Raw genomic sequence first — 18,154 nt, 5'->3', positions numbered from 1 at the left:
TTTGCTTCTACTTGGTTGACTTTCAAAGGAAAAAGTGCTTGTCTCTTGGAAACATTTTGTAGAAAATCTAGAGATAAATATTTTTTTGATGACACAACTTCAGCTGAAGAGCAATTATTTTTTAATAAGGAAAACATGGAATTCTGGATTATTAACATTTTTTACAACAAAAGAATATTCGGTCCATGGTCTGGAGATCTGCATTCTATTCATTGCTCCACTGATAACAGGAAGAATTGGGATAATTAGTCTTTTGGTGCCTGAGTTTCATTGTCTAGACAATGGGGAAAATATCTGTTCTACATTATTCGCAGGAGTGGTTGGAGGATAAAGTAGAACACTAGAAAGCACTTTTATTTTTTCAAACACAATAGAAACGCTATGTCATGATACTGTTAATAATTTTACAGGTACTTCTTAGTGTTACCAGTCAGATGTGTGCTTAAGGGAGGCTTTCCTACAAGGTCACAGGTTGAATATTTAGTTTGATTTTATTTTAAAAATAATAAATCACAAAACTAAAATGCTTAAACAAGGTCACTTAACCCTCTCCCCAGGTTGTTAGTTATAATTACTATTATCATCATTATTATTACTTTTCAGCTATATGTTTAAAAGAGGAGATCTTTACTATGTCAGCCTAACTGGGAAAATGTGTCCCTGGCACAGGTGGTCTTCAGAAGAAAAGCCAGTCTTCATCTGAGCATGTCCTCTGCTTTTATTTTAAAGTGCAGATTCTAGGTGGGAAGGGACAGAGCAGAAACTCCAAGTCTGTCACTGAGGAACCAATTCCCTCAGAGAGGCCAGAGCAGCGTGGATGCGGACATGCAATCTGTTTTCAAAGTCGTAGCCAGAGAAATCCTCCTGGAAGACCAAAGAAAGATACTTAATGGACTCTTATCAGCTAAGCTTTCTGAACTACTGCAGTATAATCCACACTAAGTTTTGTACTTCCCAAAGTAAAATCCCTCATACTCCCACCAAAGGCTTCACATGCACCTTATTTTATTCCCCAAACCTCAAACTTTGTGTCCATTTTTAAAATGTCAACTAAATGCTGTCTTTGGAACATTTTTCTCATGTTATCCCTGACACGGTAGTCTTTAATTGTGCTCGATGTAAGTTGCTGTTAGAAATTCTTAATTCAAGAATGTAGCTATGAAATATCAAGTTATTTTCTCACGCAAATAAGAGTGTTTTTAAAGCAGGATGAACAATTTCCTGGGAGCTTCATATACTGGTAATTTCACTTAAAAATCAAGTGCTCACTGATTCAATTATCACATTTCCTTTCCAGAAATGTCAATCAGAACAATCATTTTACAAAATTTCTTGAATTCAGACTCAATTTATACCACAGAGGTAAGAAGGGCCCTGGGAAGAGGGAGATTCAGTATTTTTACCTTTGCTTGAAGGAGTAGCGTTCTGCCTCTTGCTACAGTCTATGAATGTAAGAAAAACATTATCTCTTAATACCTATATTTATATGTACTCAAGCAGAAAATGTCATAATAGGAGAATGTATTAAACAATTTATAGTAGACAAAGAGGTGAGTCGATTGCTCATTCAATTATGATGACTCCATTTTTCTTATATAATGATGCTAATATTTACATTAAGGCATTATTTGATGAATAATCTTCATAACCTTCACTGTAAGTCTATAAAAGATAACAGCTTATAAGAGTTATAGTAGTTTATGTTAAGACCTCACTAAACCACCTAAAATTGGTGATAATTAAAAAATTTGTTTGAAATCTACAAATTATTTCTCCTTTTGAAGCCATTACTGATTGAGGACATCAACTTAACTTTTCAAAAAATAGATCAGTCTTGTTATATTTTATGTATGTATTTTAAGGCTGCATTAAAAGTAAAAATTTCCTTAAAGACTATAGTGTTAGGAGTTTCTACCAAAATTCATTAAAATTGCATTTTCTATTTTGGTAAAATTAGAATTTCAAATGAAAAGTCTTACCAATTAAAAGCCTATCTTTGGCAAGATAGGCTACATATTTAAGGGGTACACTTTAATATATAATCATATTTCTGTTGATGTAACTCAACTTTTAGAAAGTCCATATATTTGAAAGCTGAGTTGAACTTACTAAAATTGAGAATTTATAAAGCCAATATTATGTAACTGAGCTTCTAAAAGAAGATATCAAGCAAATCCAGCACTACTGTAATCCTATTATTAAAACTGCCTCATTGTGCACTTAATTATGTATCTTAATAGTATTTGTCACTTTAAATTTAAATGATATTCTATAACTTTTAAGTAATCATACACATCATCCTCTCTCATTCTCACTATGATCTTTATTAAATTAACAAGACAGGTATTTTTTTTTTATCCTGTTTTAAATTCTAGGAAGAAAGTATGTGGTTAAGTAACTTAACCAGTATCATACACTAAATGGCAGAACTACTAGAATAATAATGCAATTCTGTGTTCTTCTAAATAAACCGCATTACATATCATTCCATTCTAAAAACTGCAATGATCTTCCCTCAAACAAATTTTTACCCAAAAAGTTACATTTATAAATCTAATTCCAGAGAAGACAGCTCTGTAAACACAGATAGAATTAGTAGCTTTTAAACTCATTCTACATGAAATCAAGGGGAAACAAAAAAACAAAAAACAAAAAACACTAAGTTTAATTTATTTTAAACTAAGGATGTTTTTGTGCTTGGCTCATTTGCACATTTTTAGTGATGATTATTTAAGAAAATATGTAAGATCTTACCTCTGGTTTGTCTAACAGAAGACAGCCAAGTTCATAGCAAGCATATGGCTGAACATATAAATTATTCTGACGACACAACTCATCTTTAACAGCTCGCTGAAAGAACTGAAAGCAATACAAATGTCACTGGAATTAACTGATTTCCCTTATTAGGGTCATTTTCCTACTTAAGGCTCATCGCATCTTCAGGATACGAGAAGGGTGATGCATCTTATTTCTATATTCTATTTCAGATTTTCTCATTCTGTATCTTTATTCCTTCCCACCCATCCTCACACTGAAGTATTAATTTAAAATTATAATACAAGTGCATTGACACACCAGGATTTAAAAGCCAAAGTCTATTACTGTACATAAATGCTTTCAAAGAGTAATCAAAGTAACAGTGGGATATACTTCCCAAAAAACAAACAAAAAAACTCAGAAAAGTCCCTCCAACTCTATTTGAAAATAATGAATCATTCTTTTTTATATAATATGTACACAGACTGTCTCAATCCAACAACTTCCTAAGCCTCACCTCCAGTACTGCATCAGTAATCTGTAGTTACCGAATGATGAAAAGTGAGCACACACTAACACACCTGATCATTTTTGTATTTATCTAACTATGAGGCTTCGCCCTCTGCTCCTTCAAAAGTGTCTGCATCCATATTTCCTCCTCCTCCTCCAACTGAGAGTGTCACCTCTGATAAAAAGCTAGTGCCAGAAAAAAGAAGCCCGTATGTAAGTAAGTATTTTAAGAATCTGAAGTTACATTAAAAATTAGTATTGACCATCACCAACTTCTAGCATTTGAGAGGACGACATTAATTGAATAAAGTATCTACACAATGATATGGGAAATTTGGCTTTAATGCTTTTTCATTTTTCTTACTCACAAGCACATATATAGGTTTACACAGTTTATGTTCCTTAACCACAACACCAACATTAACAGTTTACCTGAACGGCATCTTCCAAGTTTCCCAGACATTTGTGTATGGCACCAAGAAGCAAATACTTTAATCCAACGACAGATGAGTCATCTACTCCATGGCAAGCTTAAAGAGAAGTGAAAATAGCAGGAAAGAAGCACACTCACTGAATTCCTTACGTATCATTAAGAGTCAGACGTTTCATTGTTTAGACTAATTCATTTCATGATTCTGTCACTTGAAACTCAGAAGATTCCCCTTCCTAATCTAAAAGTGAATACCCTTAGTCAAAGAAAGGCAAAGATACCATACTTCAGATGGCCATAAAGACTCAAAATTGTATATCATCACAAAGTGAAAGAAGCCAATCTGAAAATGCTATATACTGTATGATTCCAACTATATAACATTCTGGAAAAGGCAAAACTATGGAGACAGTGAAGTCTGGTAATTGTCAAAGATCTGGGGAATGGGAGGGGTGAACAGATGGAGCAGAAGAGTTTTAGGGCAGTGAAACTATTCTGTATGATACTATCTGTGAGTGTAAGAGTAAAGACATTTGTCAAATCCCATAGAATGCACAAAACACACAAAACAAAGAGCGAGCCTAAGCTATAGATTTTGGGTGATGATGTGTCAATATTGGTACATCGGCTGTAACAAATATACCTCTCTGGTCGGGGAATGTCAATGGATGGGAAGGCAGTGTGATGGGGGGGGGGGGGGGCGGGTATATGGGTATCTGCTCGATTTTGCTAGGAACCTAAAACTGCTCTAAAAAAGTCTATTAATATATATTTTTTAATTGTATATTAATTTCATAAATCACGTAACTGGCACCTTTACATGTTTGTATGGGTACAGCATTAGTCACTGAGAGGGGATCAGAACGGATCCTCCACTTCGAGAAGCTTGCCATCTACCATGGAGTACAGGCTTACATGTGGAGGATGAATGGAGGTTTTCCAAGGAAATGAAAAAGTTAGAAATTGGAAACATGCTGAAGCTAATAAAGGAAGAAAGGAAGTATTTCTGTGGACCAATAAAAATACTGAGATTTGATAAGATTTAATATATATGCATACACACACACATGCACACATATAAATGTGTATATATATACATGTGTGTGTCTTAGAAAAACTAGAAGATTTGGGTAGAGTAGCAGGAGGTGAATGTAAAGAATAGAATATGAACCTATAGAAGCAAGAGTTCTCTCCAAAAACTAGGCTGGGAATGCGTACATATAAAAAGGACTCACATGACCTTAAGACAGCAGTATTAAGGGAAGGGGAATCCAGTTCAAGCACTCACTCATTCACTTAAAATTTACTAAGCACCTCCTATGTACTAGGCTGTTCTAGGTGCTTACAATACAGCAGCACACACACACACAAAAGTCCTGTCTTTAAGAAACTAACACTTTGTGGAGGAGATAGATGATACGTAAGATAAACAGGTAAAATACGTATGTTAAAGAAGTGTAAGTGCTAAGGTAAGAAACAAAATAAAGCCAGGAAGAGAGATAAGGGCATGCATGTGTGCAGAAAGGTACAGTTCAAGCCTCACTGAAAAGGTAACATTGGAGTAAAGATCTGAAGGAAATGAGTGAAGGAGCCATGTGGATGTCTGGAGGAACGTTTGCAGACAAAAAGAAGAGCTAGTGCAAAGGCACTGAGGCCAACACATGCCTGGTATGTTAATGAAGAGTAGGAAGAGTATGGCTGGAGCCTGGTGAGCAAGGAGGAAGAATAGTGAGAGGCAATGGCATTGGAAGCGGTGGATGTGTGCGTGCGTGCGTGTGTGTACAGACTGTAGGGCATTGTGGACCACCAAGTGCACCTGGCTTTTACTTTGAAGAGGTGAGACCACAGAGAGTTCTGAGCCACAAAATGACATATGACTTAGTTTAATAGGATCACTTTGGGTGCTGCTGAGAATACACAGAAACGCCTTTAAAATAGAGGAAAAATGCAGTGGAGATGGGAGGTGGGGAGGGGAAGGGCTAGGAATGAAACCACAAGACAAGGGTTTAAGAATCCAACTAGCTCTGCAGATGAAGGGAGTCACAGATGGGGACTCTGATGAGCTAAATGCACAAAGTTGTGTGGGCATGATGGAAAGAGCTTAATAAATGCGTTTGATCACTATTCATCTACTATTAGTGCCCCCCCCCCGCCCCCAAAACTTAACCTTCCTCTACAAAGATCTTCACAGTACTCTACGTGGTTGAACTGATTTGGATCATTACTGCTTAACACTGGGGAATGATATAATCTAATTAACAGATTGCAAAACCAGGGTAGCTCTTAATAAAGACATTAAAGAATTATCTCATGTTTACTCCAGAGCCTGCCTCCCTCTCCATGACCACATCTTTGTTTTTTATTTGATACCCAGAAAGGGTTCAGAGAATAGTCACATTAAATGATAATCATTCTTGTGCCTGCCAATTACTACCTATTCTATACTTGCCTTTATGTCTGAATTACCTCAAAATACATGATCATGTCCTTGTACATTAAAAAAACTACTTAAGATTCTTTATTGTTCCTTTGAGTTAGACACTGGTAGATATTCTAGACTGGCACAGGCAGCTAGGGATGGGTTTGAAGTTAGGCATATCCTTTTTAAATGGACGCAGTAGGACTTGCGCATCCAGGAAAATTGTTTCCTTTCAAGTAGTCCTTTAGGAGGGTTACACACCTGCTCTAATGGCAGGGCCTCTGTGCACAACTTCTTCTGGAGTTGCATTATTTTGATCAGTACTGACAAAAGTTTTGACCTTTGAGTGTGGCATCTGCAGGGAAGTCTGATGATAAAAGTATGTGACTCAAAGGATAATGCTATATTTCATCAAAAACAAGTATGTTTGTGAAAAAATTTGACGAGTTTTCTATGGTGACTAAAATTATTCTTGAATAAGCCAAAATATTAATATTAAATCTTTTATGAAAAAGGGTAGGATATATGTGAATACAAATACGTTTCTAAAGGTAATTACTTTCTATGAAACCATCTTTTTGGATGTATGTGTTTATAGTTTAACATAGCAATCTTATCTTATAATCGCACTTTTAGCTGCATGATTTAAATCTCTTCACGCTCCTGAGAAGATGAAGCTATGTGTAAGAAAGCATAAAGCTTTGCTACTCAATGTGTTTTCACACCAGCAGCCTCGACACTTGCTTCTATGGGAGCTGGCAAGTCACCTAACTGTCCCAGGTCCCGGGTTCCTCATTATAAAATGGGTATGACAATACTATCTGCTTTTTCCTACCTCCCTGGGTTGCGGTGCAGAGCAAACTAAGTAATCTGCCAAACTACAAAGCGTCATTCAAATGCCTGCCATTAAATCTTTAGGGGAAATGTCACAGTATTTAATAACCAAGAAAGCTTTATTTTACTTAAAAACTTGGTTTATTCTCACCATGAACTTTTCCTACAGTAAGTACGAAAGTTAATTACCATATACGTTTTAAAATCTATGAATCAAAATTGTAGACTTCTAATTACACTGCTAGGTACTGACTCAAGAGAAATGAGTATGTAAGTTCCGTGCAACAGGCTAGTACACTTATGCTGTATGTTTATGTTTGTAGCAGTTTTATTCATGATAGTTAAAAAACCAGAGACAAACCAAATGTCCACTAGTAGAAAAATGAATAAACAAAGTACTTTAAGTAGAGACATATGATGAACTACCACTCAGCAAGTAAAAGGAAAGACATACTGATACAGCTACAAGGAGGATCAATCTCACGGGTTATAATTAACAAATGGAGCCAAGCACTAAACGTACACATTGTCTGATCCCACTTATACGAAGTTCAAGGACAGACACAGGTAGATACATTCTGTGGAGAGAGAAATTATAACAGTGGTTGCATCAGGGGTGGGGATGGACTGACTAACAGACAACGGGCACAAGAGAAATCTTAGGGGTGGTCGAAATAATCCATATCTTGATTGTGGTGGTAGATGCCATGGTGTATGTTTGTCAAAAGTCACTGAACCATTCACTTCATATCTGTGCATTTTAATAAATGCAATTCGCACCTATAAGAAACAAAGTCCCTCCACTGGGAAAAGGATGTCTGCTTCCAGCAACCGCTGTGGCTACAGAATTAAACACCCACCATCGGTGTGCATCCCCACACACCGCCAACCACGCAAGCGTGTTGGTACATTCCAGGGCCTCCCGCTCCTAGCACCTACGTGACTGAACTCTCTTAATCATGACACCGTTTACCCAAGAATGACAGCTTTGTATGCTCCAAATCCGGAAATATTAATGAGAAACTAAAGAAAGCGGAACTGAAGAAACAGCCGATGTGTAGTTTTGTTTTTTACCTTGACTCATCCTCTGTAGGTTGGGGAAGGAACAGTTCGGAAGAGCTTTCCACAAGTACAGCACTTCGATGGAGGCCAGCACGCAAAGCACCTTGGTTGGCGTTTGTTTCCGAAATCTCTCAGCCTGCAAGCAGTCAGAATGATTAGACATTTTAAGAAAAATTCAAATAAAAATATGTATTCTGGAGATATCTAAAAGTGTGCAGTTCATATTCCACACAAACACCCTCTCCTAAAAAACTAAAAGCAAAAATTCCCACCCATCCCTGCCCCCTGTAAAAAATTTTTGTTTTCCAATATTTAATATTTTGGGTAGTTATGCCTTTCATTCATTATTCAACTCAATCTACTATCAAGATTTAGGTACGGTCTGAAAATCTGAGGATGAAACTAGATTTGTTCCCATTTAAATCAAAGGAATTTTTATAAAAGCTGTGTGACAAGTAACTCAGAGGGTATACGTGGAGGATGTAATATCAGATGCCTGTTAGTTATGGTTTTATTGAATTAATTTTCTGCTGTGTTGCAATACCCTCAATGGTATTTCACATTACAACCCAGTTTATACTCAAACTGAGTGATTAAATGTTCATTCAATAAAACTAAGATGATAGAAAATTCTAGATATAAAAAGTGTCAAGTAACCCACAGTAATTCAGCTAAAGGTATAGAACTAGAGATATTGTCCCTACAGTCCTAAGCCTTTCTGCTAGTATATTTGATGCACACTATTTTATTTTTTTATTAGGTCAAAATGTGACTTGTTTACTATATTGAAAATCGACAATCCATCTCTTGCCTAGCATCTGCCAATTTGTATTTTTCTAAAATCACCTCTTTAGACAGATGCTTTGCCTCTCCAGATAGCTCTACAGGGTCTGTAATAGCTCAACTTATTAAAATAAAACAACTCAACAAATTGTTCTAATTATTTGTAGCGAAACAAGCACTTAACTATCAAAGTGCAGGTATGACCACAGGAATAATTCTTCCCACAGTAGTGAACTGCATTTTGCATGGCAAGTAAGTTGCCAGCTTTGAATATGATTTCCTAAAACCTGTCAAAGGTAGTGTTTGTTAAAAACGTTCATCATAAATAACATACCAGATCGGTAGGCTTCAACGCACCTTTTTCACAGAAAATTGTTCAATCTGATTGTTTTTCCTTTTGAAGAGTTTCTGAACTTCTTTAAAGACAATCTGAGCTCCATCCACATCACCAGTGGCTCCCTGACAAACTGTAAGAAATCATTATTGTATCTCGTAAGCATTAGTGGGGAAATGCCACTACAAGTTGATGGGACTTTGAAATGTTACCAAAGAAAAAAAGGGAGCAAACATTTTTAAAGACTTTTACACAACGGAGTACACCACCTTGCTAATGATGAGTACATCATCAATCCGTTTATTCAACAACTATTTCCCAGGTGCTGGTTTCCTAGAACTTTTGGGGGACATATGAGAATGCCATAGTCCTAGTTTCCTTGTTGTGGGGACAGTCCTGGATGCAACAAAATCCCTAGCTATTGTCATAGTATACAGTTTGGTTGGAGCCCACATTCTCAGAAAGTGGAATAAAAAAGAATCTTAGGAAAAAATCAATGAGTAGTTAAGAGGATCATGAAAGCTTCATGGTAGAAGGCGGCCATCCCTGTGCCTGGAAAGTCATGACAGTCCTACGTATGTTCATTGGCCACCTAGTACCTACAAGCCACCAGCGAGAATGTGAAGAAGAAACACATGCTTGCACCCTGAAGAAACATAGATTTTAGCATGCACACAGTCCCATAACTACCATGTATACAATGAAAAGAGCCATTAGAGTAGGGAGACCAAAGTGCCTTGGGACAGTTTCAGAAAGAAAAGGGATAGCTTCTCTTTGGAGTGATCAGGAAGCTTTGAGGAGGCAGGAGTCAAGCTGAGCCTTGGAGGACCGCTACCATTGTGATAGTCTGTACACCACCCTCACCCCACCGCAAACCCTGGGGCGAAGGCGTAATCACACTCCCTTTGTGTCACCTGCTCTCTCCCTTCCCCAAGCTTCACATCCAGCTTCAGTCCCACCTCCTTAATGAAACTCCACCAACTACTCCTTGCCACCTTCTTCTCAACTCCTATAGCATTGAACTCATTTCTATGTTTTTGTTAGATGCTGTCTTACACGTCATTCCTCAATCTCCAGTTGGAACATCTGTTGATTTGCTAGTTCCTTCTTCTTTGAGCATCCCTAAAACTAGCTGATCCTATACTCACATTTTGAGCTCATTCAAGCAGAGCACAGGGTCATGGCGTGTCAGAGGGTAGGCTGCTATCAGCAGAGCCAAAGAAACAGAAGTGGCAAGACTTGGAGAAAGCTGAGGATGACGTGATGAGGTGACGGTAAAGGAATTAGGGCAAATATTCAAGGAAGGGACTTTGTACATACAAATATCAAATCATTATGTTGTAACCTGAAGCTAACATGATATCAACTGTATGTCAATTATACCTCAATAAAAAAATAATTAAAACAAGAAAGGGAAGGACAACCCCGTTCCCAGATACAACAGCAGCCCTGTTCCACACATGGGGTCTGAACTCATCCAAACTGAGCTCATGAGTTGCAGCTATAACATTTCAAAACCAGAAGGAAGCTCAGTGATTGTTTTGTAAACCAATCCGATCATGTTATAGATCAGAGAATGTATAACATTATCAGATAATTGATAACATTCTTATACTGTTACATAATGTTAAAAAAAGAATAAGCAAGTGAGTGTGGGCAATGAGAGAGAGAGAGAGAGACACAAACAGCAACGGCATCAGAATCTGAACTACCTTTGAAATTCTATGACACTAATACCTGAGATTCTGAAGAATAAACACCAGCTACTCCTCTCACAGTACAGTTACAGTTACTTTAAAAGATGCAGGTAATTGAAAGTATGAGCCACTCTGATTTATCATAAATTTGAGACCTAAACAGAACTTAAGACACTTGGCTCTTCCATTAAGACTAAGTTTACAACACTCTATAAGGGATATTCTAACGGGGGGGTAGGGGGACTAAGTTTTAATCTTTATATAATTTCAAACTTACAGAGAAGCTATAAGAATAGTATAAGGGTGTGATCTAGCAATCCCAGTCTTAGGTATACACCCAAAGGAATGCAAGCAGGGTCTTGAAGAGACCTGTGTTCAAAGCAAGCATTACTCTCAAGAGCCAAAAGGTGGGAGTGACCCAAATGTACCCTGGCGGATATATGAATAATCGAAATGTGGTATAAACATACAATGGAATACCATTCAGCCTTAAAAAGAAATGAAAGTCTGACATATGCTACGACATGGATGACCCTTGAGGGAATTATGCTAAATAAAATAAACCGGACAAAAAAGACAAATATTTTATGACTTCTCTTATACAAAGTACCTGGAAAAGTCAAATTCAGAAATAGGAAGTAGACAAGTGGTGACCAGGGGCTGGGCAGGTACAGTGAATGGGGAATTAGTGTTTAATGGGTACAGAGTTTCAGTTTGGGATGACGAAACATCTACATCTGTAGATGGACAGTGGTGATGGCTGCATAACAATGTGAATACACTTAATGCCACTGAACTATACACTTAAAAGTAGTTAAAATGGTATTGAATGTCGTATATATTTTAGCACAATTAAAAAAAAAAATAGTACAAGGGACTAAACCCCGGTAACAATGTCTCTGGTCCCTGTATGCCCATCCTTTCTAGCTCTGCCTATCAATATGTACCTTTCCTTCGTGGCCAACTCGCACAGGAGCTCCTACAAGATGCCCCTCTGATCACTGACAGTGACCCTTCCCTGCCCCCTGTAGTCTCTGCGGTGGAGCTATTCACACACATCCTGTTGTCTGCACAAAATCCCCTTGCAGAGGCAGGGACTAGAGCCTTCCATACTTCATCATTTCCTACAACTTGTATAATCCTGACACTGGAGAGTAAATGCTCCTCTATGTAAGCACACCATGTGTTTATTTCTTCATAGTTTATGCTCAACAAGGATTCAAAAAGAAATAACTTCCCACAGGTGACTATCTGACCCAATTATACCTTAACAATTGTTGTACTGTTGTGTAAGCCTCTTTTTTTTTTTTTGGTTCATCTAACTTTTTGACATATTGGTCCCACTGAGGCTGCTCAATAAATAGCAGCTACTTTCATCTGAGATGGCTGCAAATTCTATTTAAAGTGGGAGACATTTTGTACTAATCAGTATATTTAAAATCATCCTATTCAAATATAAACTACAGAGCTATAGAAAAATGGATGCCCTGTGGGGACTGCAGTAAGAAGTGTGGGTACAAAAAGATTTCATCCTGATTGCTAATGGACTGCAGCTTTGGAAAATCCAGACTGCACATATTGGCCACTGTTAATTTCACCTTATTTTAAATAATCAGTTAAGAGGTTAGAATGACAGAAGGTGTTTCATTAAATCTAAATACTCAGAGAAAGGACATATTTAAAATAACATTTGGATCAGTCTTGAATTTTAAGTAAAAGAATTACTTATATGGCTGTGTATGGAAAGATCATCATTAGAGGTAGAAAATGTACAGCCACCACTTGGGTTTCTTCCATTTCCACCTCTACAATTGTTACAATGGCATTTATTCCTCTCAGGGTACAGACAACCCTTTGTCCACCAGGTGGCAGTACATCTTCGACTATCTCCTCATCATACCCTCATATCCGAATCAGAAAATACAGGTACTTCTGCTATAATAATATTAAGTGTTGAAATACCTTGCATGCTGCAAAACCATACTATAAATATAACAACAGGATTAACAGGTAAAACAAGGTTGGAGCAGACTACTCAAAATCTATGAAACTTGGTAACCAAGGCACTAACAATCCAAAACTACTAAGACAAAGACTTGTTAAATTGTTAAAATTCTTTCAATTTCTAATAATTAAAAATGTATTTTAGAAAATAAAGGAAAAAGGTAAGGGTAGGTTGAGGCTGCTTAGGGCAAAATGCATAAAAATAGAGAGAACTGTGCAATAGCATTTCCAAGACAGAGCATGTGACAGAACCAGCCCAGAGAGGGGCGCAGGGGAAGGGCGTGGCGCACACCACTGAATGACCTGCGTCCAGCTGGGTGAGTGAACACCGTATTGCACTATTTACTCGGTAGCACGCATCATTAACAGGGTAATTTTGTTTAGCTGAGAAAATTAAAAACACAGCTTTTGTGTCCTCCAGCCATCACCCTCCCACCCGCCCATGTGTGCGTGTGCACGCACGGTAGCAGTGGTTTACTCACCCGCCGTTAAATAGGCATAATAGCACTGGGACCACCTGGACTCATTTTTTAGCCTCTCAAAGGAATCAAATGCATCCTTGAAATTCAACTCTATCATGCTGCACCAACCTATGAAAGAAATATTTTTAGAATACAATCCTCAAGTCCTGTAGTGAGTTTAATATCCCATCCCTGAGCTACAAATCTCTGATCCTGCTATCTTTCCCTGTGAGTGCTGTATACATACTACCTAAAAACTTTTTCAAAATTATCTTTTTTCTCTTAAATAATATCAACGTGACATTTTGAGTAAAGTAAGGCATTTCTGATTTCACAACCAATTATGCGATACAGAAGAAAGTGGCATAAAGATTTCTATACAAACACTCCATTTTGTCTGCTACAGTTGTGAGATTAATGCAAGCACAGCAGTACTTCTCCAAGGGCAGGTATAAGCACAGAAAAAGCAATACCATTAGTATCTATATCTATATATATATATAGATATCTAGATATATAGATATAGATATAGTGACTACCTCAAAAAAGTCTTAAAGCACTCACTTGCTTATTAATGATGACTATTAATTCTCGGATTGTCATGAGAAGTAGAGAGCAAGCCAGTCAGAAACTAAGTACCTGCCCACCCTGCCTCTGCAGGTTGGTAGTGAAGCCATGAAAGGATCTCATCTTTTCCAGATCTAAACACTGTTAGACTGGCATTCTGGCAGCAGCAATGAAAATGCAAGGAATTTTATCCCCATTGTTTTAATAGTATTTAACATCCATGGAGCCCCTCTTGTGAAGGGCCCTACGCCAGGCACTTGATACACTTATCTCTAATCCCACTACAGTCTTACAAAGGTGGCTGATGGTATGCTCACCTTACCCAAAAGAAAACTTAAGTCCACAGAGCTAACAAGAAGGAACAAGTGAGGGTCAAAGGCCAACGTTCTTTCCTGTCCATGATACTGCCTCCATAAAAAGAAAATCCTGATTATCAGGTACATCATCTTGGACCTGCCACTTGAACTATGGGGATAAAAGGAGACCATATTTCCGGAAAATTTAGTGTCAAATTCTGTGGGATAGTACATACAGTTAACATATTTTAGAGTAAAAAGTGGGGCTAATTATTTCCATCCTCCAACAGATATCACGGTAAGATTTGAATTAAATACAAACTAGAGATAGGAGTGATCACTGATCCTGAATAAGAAGACCAACTTTGCTCCTTTTCTCCAGAATTAAGCTTCCGAAAGCCTTAGTGTTTGGCTGGATGATTTCTAGGCTCTCTTTATCTTTAATCTTCTGTACTGCCACAGGACTTGGAATGGTACATAAAAAAGGCTACCAAAGCTAGATCTTGTCATTCAAGTTCTTCAAAATACATTCCATTCTGTTATAGCTATCAGACAAAGCTCCAGCAGAGCTTAGATTACATAAAAATACATTTTCCACTGGATTATTCTTGACCTCCCTTCCCTAAACATAACATTTAAAATATAATATTGCTTACTAAGCTGTTCCCAATCTTTTAATTTGCACTTTTCTTTAAAAAGATGCAAGAAGACAATTATGTTCATAGCAGACGAGTGGCATCGGCTATCAATTGCCTCCTCAACACTCTTCATTTCTTCTTCTATTTCTCTGCAGACTGTCTTTTGAGTGCCAATTTCCTCTTTAATTTCCATTACCACCTCATCATGTCTCCTTTCTTTACTCCTTTTCATTCCTTTTCTATGTGCTGTATGTGACTTTGTTGTATTGGGCTGCAATTCTATAAGGTATGAACCCCTTATTAAAAATGTGTTATTTTTGTTATTTCAATCCCAAAGTTGTATTTATGAGTGTCAACATCTGTTACATAAAAGGATTATGGAATTACTAATATAGTAGGACAGGATAACTTTAGAGTAGTCAACTAAATAATCACAGAAACAACTTTGGGGAAGGAAATGGAATATCTTAAGCAAATAAATATTTCTAAGTCTGTTTATAAATTTATCTCCAGGAGGGTAGAAGCAGCTAACATGCATGGAGGGCCTTCTGCGTGCCAGGCACCCTGCCTGATACTCACTAGTGTTATTTCATCTAAACCTCAAAACTGCTACAAGAGGAGGCTCCTTAACTATAATCTCAAGTATGTGGGGGGTGGTCTAACCACCTCATCCAATGTCCCTGAGCTAGCTAGTAGAAGAACTGGGGTTGAAATTCACATGGCCAACTCTCTCTGATGCTGTATTTTTCTCCTCAGGTAAACATTGGTGGGAGGGAAGAGAAATAGCTTTGAATTATAATGTGCAATAAGTTATTTACAAAAGTTTTTAGTCAATTCATTGAACATTGATTAACACTGATAATACCTATTATCCTAAATTCAGAATGTTATAAAGAATACATTAGGAATAATGAGACTCATTCAGATAAGCATCATTACTTCTGCTATAATAACAAAGTCCTATTATTACAAAAGGCAGAAAGCATTTTATAATGATACAAACTGAACAGCGTGAACAAGGAAAAAGTACACAAGAATGAATTAATACTTGCACGGCAAGAAGCTGGATATAAGCTGAATTCATTATTAGCTGCATTAATACTATTTTATGACAAGAAGCTGGACAGACATTTCATATTTACCAATTTCATACAGACAGACATGTTGGATTTCTCTCTGATCTACTGCAAGTTCCAAAGCAGTATGAAAGGAAGTCAAGGCACTGTTGATTTGACACTAGAAAAAAATGAAAATAGAGTTACTGGCTAAGATCTGTTATTAACATATAATTCAAAAGCGTCTTTTCCCTTAAGGGTTGTTTAAAGCTGACTAAGCAGTACAGAAGAGAAGCTTTAAAGACTTCTGGGAAAACATGTCTATTTGCCTTGCTCTGTTGTGAGATGAACCTAAGCTCAGAGCTCTTCTTTCACTTGGGCAGGAGGTTCCACCAGTGAGGCCTCAGCTCACACCCACCCTCTCCCACGGCCCCCTCATCGCACTCATGCAATAGAACCTGTTGTGTTATAGTGTTGGCTAGCCTAGCTCCTGTGTGTACCCAGCCCAGCCCGGAGAGGATCCAGATTACACTTACAACTTTTGCTTTTATCTATCACTGTCTAGAACCTAACACACTCTCCAAAGTCTGTTCTCCTTATTCCTCGTTAAATGCATTTAGTGTTTCGTTCTACTGAAAATCTCTCTCAACATCTGCCAACCCAATGCTACAAGCACCCAAAAAGCATCAGCAGGATAAAAAGGATTAGATTAAATCCTAAACACAGCAATGCTAGGTGTTAAGTATCGTGCATCGATAATAAACACAAATCCTCAACGCCGAAGATCTGACGCATGACGCAGCCTGACCTGCGTGCCGTGCACCCGGGAGCAATCCCTTCTTGCTCTTCTGCTGGTGCCAATGCTGCTCTCCTTGCCCTGCACTCAGTCCCCCTCTCCACACCTCGCTCTGCTGCTCTCTGCAGCACCCTTCCCAACGCCCCTACTGTCCTCTTCTCCCCGCAGGCAGCCAGGCAGGGGCACAAAGGGTCTTAGAAGAGGGGCTGCCAGCTTCAGCTTCCCTTGGAACCAGCCCCTGCCACATCTCTCAGCCCCTTCAGTGACTGATGCATGGTCACTGTGGGAGGCCTCTTGGACACAATACACATCACTGATGAGTCAGCCAGGAGATCCTCAGGACAGTCTGTGACTGAAAGACATTGTAAGCCAAATGATTCATTAACCAAGGACATAGCTGGCTCGGTAACTATTTGTTCTCCATTACTCTGCTGTCAGGAAGATTCAGATGGTAGCGTTCAACCCCTTATCATCATCCACAAATGCTGACTAGGTAGCTACAACAGATACACATCACCATATCACTAATTCCTGTTCTAAGCAGCTTAACATCTAGCTGGAGGGATCCTCATGGGAACGTAAAAGACACCCACAACTCTGAAGTCAGACACTCACTCTGATCATAAGCACAAGGCCAAAACACCAAAGAGATGGAAAAAATCAATTTTTTGGAAGAACTTAAGTGTGGAGAAACCTGGACACTCATTACAACCATCTTTAACTTTTCACTTTCTGGATTAACAGTTCTTTTCCTACAACATACATATACTCAATTTAGCATTTTTACACAGAAACCACAGTGTTACCGGTTCTGCTCCTCATGAATCTCCCCAGTTCACTAAGTTAATGGCATTTAATTATCACACACAGGATATTTCAGGATAGGCCATCACCACCAAGCTGTCCCCAGCTGGACTTTTTTTTTTTTCATTTACTGGGCAACTGCTATGTCCCTGGGGTAAAACGGGGTTCTAAAGATACAAAGACTCCTCAAAACAAAGCTTTCAATGCAAATAAAAAGAAACAAATATTTGCAGCAACATCCTTTCTCTTAACTCTTTAAAAACTCCCCAAGATAGGCATGGATTAGTTTCATTTTCAGATGAAGAAACTAAAGTTCAAAGAGGTTAAATAGCTTAGTATTCAAACTGCTCTGATTTCCTCCAGAGTATGCTTTTTTTCAGAGAGAGTGTATGCAGGTGTGATTAAGGAGCTTGAGATGAAGGTCAGAATCCTGCATTACCCAGGTGGTCCCTGAATGCAATCACAAGTGTCCTTATAAACGTGAGGGAGAAAGAGCATTGACACACATAGAAAAGGAGGTAACAGGACCATAGAGGAACATAGATTGGAGTGATGTAGCCACAAGCCCAGGAATGGAGGGAGCCACTAGTGGCTGCAAGAGGCAAGGAGATTCTCCTCCCTACAGCTTCCAGAGAGAGCAATGACCTGCCAACACTTCAATTTCATCTCAGTGCAAATGATTTGACTTCTTGCCTCCAGAACTATGA

General features: G+C 38.2%; 1 protein-coding gene across 3 annotated transcripts in view; it reads right to left on the bottom strand.

The window, feature by feature from the left end:
• Positions 1-98: 98 nt before the first annotated feature.
• Positions 99-18,154, bottom strand: part of TTC39C (tetratricopeptide repeat domain 39C) — an 87,545-nt gene continuing 69,489 nt past the window's right edge. The window contains exons 7-14 of one of the 3 annotated variants that reach the window (XM_016118790.2): positions 15,935-16,028; positions 13,313-13,420; positions 9,153-9,262; positions 8,025-8,148; positions 3,700-3,797; positions 2,755-2,859; positions 1,404-1,442; positions 99-864 (exon numbers count right to left, since the gene is read on the bottom strand). In XM_016118790.2, coding sequence (XP_015974276.2) covers positions 775-864; positions 1,404-1,442; positions 2,755-2,859; positions 3,700-3,797; positions 8,025-8,148; positions 9,153-9,262; positions 13,313-13,420; positions 15,935-16,028 — 768 coding nt within the window. In that variant the 3' untranslated portion in view covers positions 99-774. The other 2 variants (XM_016118717.2, XM_036229919.1) reach the window with 2 other exon arrangements.

Source organism: Rousettus aegyptiacus, unplaced genomic scaffold (assembly GCF_014176215.1).
Source record: "Rousettus aegyptiacus isolate mRouAeg1 unplaced genomic scaffold, mRouAeg1.p scaffold_m13_p_12, whole genome shotgun sequence".
NCBI lineage: Eukaryota > Metazoa > Chordata > Mammalia > Chiroptera > Pteropodidae > Rousettus > Rousettus aegyptiacus.
This window is presented reverse-complemented; position numbering and strand designations above follow the sequence as displayed.